Source organism: Quercus suber, unplaced genomic scaffold (genome assembly GCF_002906115.3).
Source record: "Quercus suber isolate HL8 unplaced genomic scaffold, Cork oak 2.0 scaffold_7, whole genome shotgun sequence".
Taxonomy (NCBI): Eukaryota; Viridiplantae; Streptophyta; class Magnoliopsida; order Fagales; family Fagaceae; genus Quercus; species Quercus suber.
Genome location: NW_027069473.1, coordinates 2,573,011 through 2,579,893, shown reverse-complemented (window position 1 = coordinate 2,579,893; position 6,883 = coordinate 2,573,011). Strand labels below are relative to the sequence as shown.

General features: G+C 36.0%; 1 protein-coding gene across 2 annotated transcripts; it reads left to right on the top strand.

Moving 5' to 3' along the window:
• Positions 1-966: 966 nt before the first annotated feature.
• Positions 967-6,618, top strand: LOC112007610 (DEAD-box ATP-dependent RNA helicase 58, chloroplastic). 2 transcript variants are annotated; one of them, XM_024039984.2, is made up of 10 exons: positions 967-1,263; positions 1,353-1,446; positions 2,148-2,261; positions 2,459-2,581; positions 3,017-3,121; positions 3,407-3,565; positions 3,666-3,734; positions 3,812-3,901; positions 4,589-4,729; positions 6,305-6,618. In XM_024039984.2, the coding sequence occupies exons 1-10, from the start codon at positions 1,028-1,030 to the stop codon at positions 6,566-6,568; spliced, it is 1,395 nt and encodes a 464-aa protein (XP_023895752.2). In that variant the 5' UTR covers positions 967-1,027; the 3' UTR covers positions 6,569-6,618. The 2 variants fall into 2 exon arrangements, with proteins under 2 accessions (XP_023895752.2, XP_065630585.1); XM_065774513.1 differs by lacking the exon at positions 967-1,263 and having other exon boundaries at positions 2,152-2,261.
• The last annotated feature ends 265 nt before the right edge of the window (positions 6,619-6,883 follow it).

Below are 6,883 nucleotides of genomic sequence, written 5' to 3'. Positions count from 1 at the left end.
GAGCTAAATTGTTTCAACAAACTTTGTATGAGTTGGAACTTTGTAAACTTGAGGCCAAAGGTCAAAAATACACATGGATGAATAGAAGAGGGGATGAAACTTTTGTTATGAAAAGACTAGATAGAGCTTTTGCCTCTGTAGAATGAATAAATTCATATCCACATTATGCTTTTCGGAACCAACCTATTTTAAGGTCTTAACATGATTCCATTATCTTGGATTTTGAAACATGTTGTAAAGTTACAACAACAACAACTACAAAAATAAAGCTTAGTCCCAGTTTAGGAAAGATTATAATGAAATTTTTTTCTCACATGTGTGGATCCCATATATATAGGTCCCACTAATTGTGTTGGATGGTTTCATAAAATACTCTTTAGTGGGATCCACATATGTGAGAGAAGATTCTCATGAAATCATCTCATATGACTAATTTTCTCCTGGTTAATGTAATCCCTCTATTATTAACAAGGATTTTATATCACATTTATACATATAGCCTAAATCTTGTTACACTATTTATTTTACACTTCCGTATTATTAGTTATAATTGTAAAATTGTGATTTCATGTGTTTTGAAAATAAGATTTCAGTTAACATGAAAATGAGTGGGTTTTTTTTTTTTTTTTTTTTTTTTTTTACAATATAGAATTTATATTTTAACATAATCTAAGTGTATATGTATGTGAAACTTCCTCCTAGAGACTCGAATCCCGGCCCTTATCCCCCACACCTCATAAGTATTTATATTTGTGAAGTGACCACCGCACCTAAGTGAGCATACATTTAAAAATGAGCGGGTTATTTAGATGGAAGACATGTGGTATTTAAAAATCAAATAAATGTCATGTGCATACATTTGACATGATTGGAGGATTCAACGGTAGAGATCCTTTAGCTGTTGCGTGTCCATCATACTGCCTCACATACAGACAGTAATATCCTCCTCTCATCATCACCCATCTCAATTTTCTCACTGCTCTGGAAAAACAGACAGACAGACACAACAGTAAAGAAAAACTCATCAATGGCGACTCTTTCATCCACACACATTCTCCCACTTTCACCAATCTCAACCCCCAAAAAACCCATCTCTTCTCGCTTTCTCTTTCGTTCACAAAACCCCAAAACCCTGTCCACCTCCGTCACTTTCACGAACTCCAAACCCAACGCTTCTTCTTCTTCTTCTGTATCCATCGAACTCAACGCCTCCACTCTCAGAGAAATCTGCCAAGCTCACGTTCCCGAACACGTATTACGCAGGCAACGAATCCATGCTTTCTAGGAACTCTGTACAATTCAATTACATATTGGTAATGCTTTTCTTATTGTTGCTACTGTTGTTGTTTCAGGGTGGAGGAGGTTGGATATGTTAGACCAACTTATGTACAAAAGCAAGCACTGCCTCTTCTCTTTTCGGGCCGAGATTGCATTCTTCATGCTCAGGTCAATTCTCAATCTCAATCCTTAGCATTGAAGCTCCTTTTGCATTTGTTACCCAAATTTTCATGCTTTTTATTTTTTATTTTACAATAAAGAGTGGTGATAGTTACAAAATGTGTGTACGGGACACGCAGCAGGAGTGTGTACGCCAGTTATAATTGTGAAATGGAAAAGGCGATTTCACCATTTCAAACGTATAACTGAAATTGTGCAGTGTGTAACTCAGCGTGTGTAACAATAATTAGTGCACTGTAAAAAGTCATGTCAGTCAGTGGTGAGTTCTGCCAATCACAACTTGCAAGTACCTTAACAAGTTATGATTATGAAAAATCCTATTTAAAAAGTTGTGTCCAATGTCCATGACATTGCTCCCCAAACAGGCAGCTACACTTTAGTCTTTTGACTCTTTTTGGACCATGCTATAATATTTTTTTTGATGAGTTTCGAATCATTAAAATTCACATAATCTCGTGTATACATCATGTGGCCGAAGGGAAAAAAAACAGAATAGAATGAAAGAGTTTGAATTTTTGTTGATTTCTTCTAATGTTTCCACATAATGGTATTGAGTACATCTATAGTTTATTATTCGATTAAAATCATAGGTGGGTAAGATGTGATTTCCCAATATAATAAACAAATGAATGAATGACTGTCTTAATGACTAGGCTAATGTACTGTTTGTCCTTGTTTTGGTCCTCTAGACAGGTTCTGGGAAGACACTGGCATACCTGCTCTTGATCTTTTCTGTCATCAACACTCAAAGATCTACTGTTCAAGCAGTAATAGTAGTGCCCACCCGGGAACTAGGCACACAAGTAAGAATGCCAATGATGATTTTTCGATTACTTAATCTTTTTGTTTATTAGAATTTTTCCATGAACGAAAAATAAAGAAGATAATTTGTATTATACTTTCTATGCATGCTATACTTATAATAGTATATGTATATTTATTATTGATAATTATTATTATTTTTTATATAAGGTAATACTGTAGCTTCTTCTTGAACTAGGTTACAAGAGTTGCTCGGATGTTGGCTGCAAGGCCTATGGAACTTGAATTGGAGCAGAAGTCTTGCACTGTCATGGCTCTTTTAGATGGAGGAATGTTGAAAAGACATAAGAGTTGGCTAAAGGTGCTGCATGTTCTTGTTATTTTTTTTCAGCTTTCGTCACTTTAATGTTAACCAAATAGAGGCTAGCAGTTGAAATGGTGTTGATGGGTAGTTCTGTAAATTTTGTGTTCTGTGTAGAACCTTTTGAAGGAAATTTAACGCCATTTTAATCCTTGTGGTTTGGGAAAATATGAAAAAATTACATAGAATTTATAAAGTTTTCCTCTACTCCTTTGTGTAGAGTTTATTTTGCACTCATAGCATCTTCCTTTGTATTTCTTCTAAGCCTGAACCAGTTGCATTTTGGTTTGTTTTGAATTTTCATAGCACTGCTTTGATCGATATGGACATTCTTAGTTTTCTATATGCTTATTGACCAGTTACTGATAGTACAGTATATCCAAAAGAAGATTATGGATATTTGTGGAGTGATATATTCATTACATAAGTTTTCAGGCAGAGCCCCCTACAATCGTGGTGGCAACAATAAAGAGTTTGTGCCAAATGCTTGAGAAGAAAATCTTAAAGCTTGAATCGATGAAAGTGCTGATAATTGATGAGGTAATTAAATACTATTTATTTATTTACTTCACTTCTACTCTATTAAGAATGTGCAATTCGTTAGTTGAAAAATTTGTAAACAATTGATCATGCTTCCGAATCATCAAATGAGTCTTCCTAGAATGTATGCGACATTAATGGTGTATTTGTAGAGTAATAAAAGTACAAACTTGGCTATTGTATGTGTGTACAGTATTCATTTGCACTTGTATTTGGTCATTTCTTAAGGGACCTTCTGTAATATTCTTTTACACAAAGTGACATTTTATGTTCATTATTTATTAGGTTGATTTCATGTTCAATTCCTCAAAAGAAGTCAGTTCTCTTCGAAAACTTTTGACATCATATTCATCACTACACAATCGTCAGACCATTTTTGCCAGTGCATCCATCCCCCAGCACAATCGGTTTGTACATGACTGTATACAGCAAAAGTGGACCAAGGTTTGCTGATATAATTCTTGTTTCAATGTTATCTTTTGGGATTTGACATGATTCTGTCACTGGTTTCCTGTGTTTCATTATGATTTCATTTCAATTACAGAGTGACGTGGTTCATGTCCATGTCAATCCAATTCAACCCATGCCATCATGCCTACATCATAGATTTGTGGTAAGAAATCTTTTGAATATAGAACTTATACTGTTGTGCTTCTCATTTAAAATGTTCTAATTCTGTGTTGCTAACAGATATGTGGCAAGAACAAAAGGCATCAAACCTTGCTATCCTTATTACGGTCTGATGCACCAGAGTCTGGCATTATATTTGTTGGTGAGCAGGTCTGCATCACAGATCCTTCTCTATGTATAAATTTCTTGGAATTTATATAAATCATTAATTTTATCCTTGGAATAGGGTTAGAATTTTTTTGAACCAAGTGTTTTATGTAATTATGTCAATGCTTGTGCTGAAAATATTATTTGATGAAGGATATGTGCTTGGTGTGGTTATTCTATAGCCATCTAATGAGACCATCTCATAGTATTTTTTTGGCATCTCCTCAGTCCGGTAATGATCCATGTCCCAACCACTAAGTAATATACTGGCATGGATGTGTTATTAACGCAATTGTAGCATGAATAATTAGTATGCTGTGCGGCTGTGCCTATAAATATCACTTTTTGAACACAACACAAAACACCCCCCCCCCCCCCCCGCCCGGCGGCCCCCAAAAAAAATCCTATTATCTTATTGATTAAACCATCTCATCTCAACACAACAAAGCCTTGTATCCCTTGACTGGGCTGTGAATCTTTTTTAGCCATTTTCCCCTAGAGCAGGTTTAATTAATCTGTGTGCATTAAGTGTGAAAAAGATCACGTGCGGTTCAGATTGTTAAATCTAGGAATCTGTGGCATGGTTGCGTTAATATGTATAGGATGTAATCAATATCTACTTTTATTCTTTGAAATAAATGAGAGGGTTTCTCTGGTTATTTAATATCTATATCTTATCTGCTTCTGCAGTCTGAGAAGTCAAAGAAAGCTGGAAATGCTCCACCAACAACTTCGTTAGTTGATTTCTTGAGGACTTCATATGTGGGTTGTTCGGACATCCATCTTCTAGAAGAAGACATGAATTTCAATTCACGAGCAGCATCTCTCTCAGTAAGTGTTATACATTCTGCTGTGGATAAAGATGGTTCATTTTACATTGGGAGTTTAATTTTGGAGGTTGCATGAGTTGGAGTAATGTTTTGGGAATATGGTCATGTGATGATACATTGTCTATTTGTCTTAAGACAATGGAAATAATGGTCAATTTAATCTAGGTTGTCAGATAAGCAATACCCACCTCTGAGTGCATACCAAGGGAACAAGTGGCACGACTGACATGGGTACTGAGTGTCAGATGCTGCAAACTTTAAACGGGAAGGGCCAAGGGGCATAATGGTTAATATCAGTTAATATTTTTTTGGATAATTCAATATTGTTACTTAAGAAGAAAAAGACTTGCAAAACAAAGCATGGAACTCACAAGCTGCCTACACAAAGTCTGCGTACAGATTTACTTATAAAAAAAAAACAAAGTCTGCGTACAGATTCTCACTCACGTCACAGTTCACAAACACCTGAGCTAACAAAACCAGACACACAAGACTGAAACTAGAAGAGGACTTTTTGCCAGTCCTTAACACAGAGAGTGGATACCCATTTACATCACAACACTTTGTTAAGAATAGAATTACAGAACTCTCTGCTTGCTTCCACTTGAGTCCTTACATCCCATTAAGTCATTAACATAATGTTTGGTTGTGGGGAGATGAGAGTGAAAGGGCGTTCGGGTTTCCACTCCCCCTTGTTTGGATATTTATTTTGTAGGAAGGGGGAAAGAATTTAAGGGTTTTGAAGGGGTATCTTATCCCTCCAAACCCGTTATTTAAATTCCCCCAAATTGGAGGAATTTTGAGGGGAGGGTTTTGAGTTTAATGATTTTTTATTTACTTTCTATTCTGCCTTAATTTTTAAATATAGAGTTCAATAGAGGAATTTTTGTCCTTTTCTTTGTATAATTTTCTTTACTCTCTTTTTCACCCTACTACCAAACAAAGGGAGGGGTATCTACTTCCCTCTCCTCTTTAATCTTTAAAACCTTTAAACAAGGAGGAGGGGTATTCACTGCCCCCTCCCCACTCTTCCTGCCCCTGCTATCCTCTCCTCTCTCCTGTTCCCTCTCTCCAAACTTTCAAACATAGTGTTTACGTTTTGTACAAGGCTCTCCTCTGGCTTGATGTGGCCTCCACAGATTCTTGCATTCCTTTGAAGCAAAATATGGTAAATGGTTGCCCTCAAAACTAATTTGCAGAGAACTACTTTAGACTTCAATCTTTCAGTCTTTTACCCGATTCCACAATCTCCTGCCATTCCAAATTTGGAATATAAACAGGATAATACCCATTGATTCCTTGTTGCTTTTTTTTTTTTTTTTTTTTTTTTTTTTTGAATTCTTGGGGCGGGGAGGGTTGGGAGCTTGGTTAAACCTACAACATAGGAGACAGGAGAGAAGGTAGGTGCCATTGGGTTACATGCCCATTGGCCCTTCTTGCTTTTATATGAAGAGAGAAAACAAGTTATTACCGTCATTATTATTATTGTGAATCTGAATTATCTTTTGACCATGTTTAGAACCATTAGGACACAAAATCAATGATCTGATAGATTTCTTTTTTTGGTTAAATACAGGAAGTGAGACAAGGAGGTAGCTATCTTCTCGTAGCAACAAATATAGCAGCTAGAGGGGTCGACCTGCCAGAAACAACTCATATATACAACTTTGATCTGCCAAGAACTGCGGTGGATTATCTTCATCGAGCAGGAAGAACGGGTAGAAAACCTTTTTCAGACAACAAATGTACTGTTACCAACATTTTAACGTCTGAGGAACGGTTTGTTTTGCAAAGATATGAAAATGAATTGTTGTTTAACTGTGAAGAACTTATTCTATAGAGTTGATGTTTATTTCAATTTATACAAATAGAGCATCCCCTACCCACCAACCCCCAGAAAAATCCTTCTTCTTTTTTATTTTTTATTTTTTATTTTTTTCACGTTATTCCTGTCCATTTTATGAGACACGGTATCATCAGCAAGTGAAACCCCAGCTGATACTTCAAATGTCCAGTAAACCAACAGTCAGTCTTAATAGACTCTCGTCTTATAGTAGATGTGAAGGTTTGTAAATTACAAGTATTTCTTTAAGGCTTTTGTTAAACGTGTGCCGAGGAATCGCTCGCACTCGTTCAAGAGGAAACAAGCGAGCTT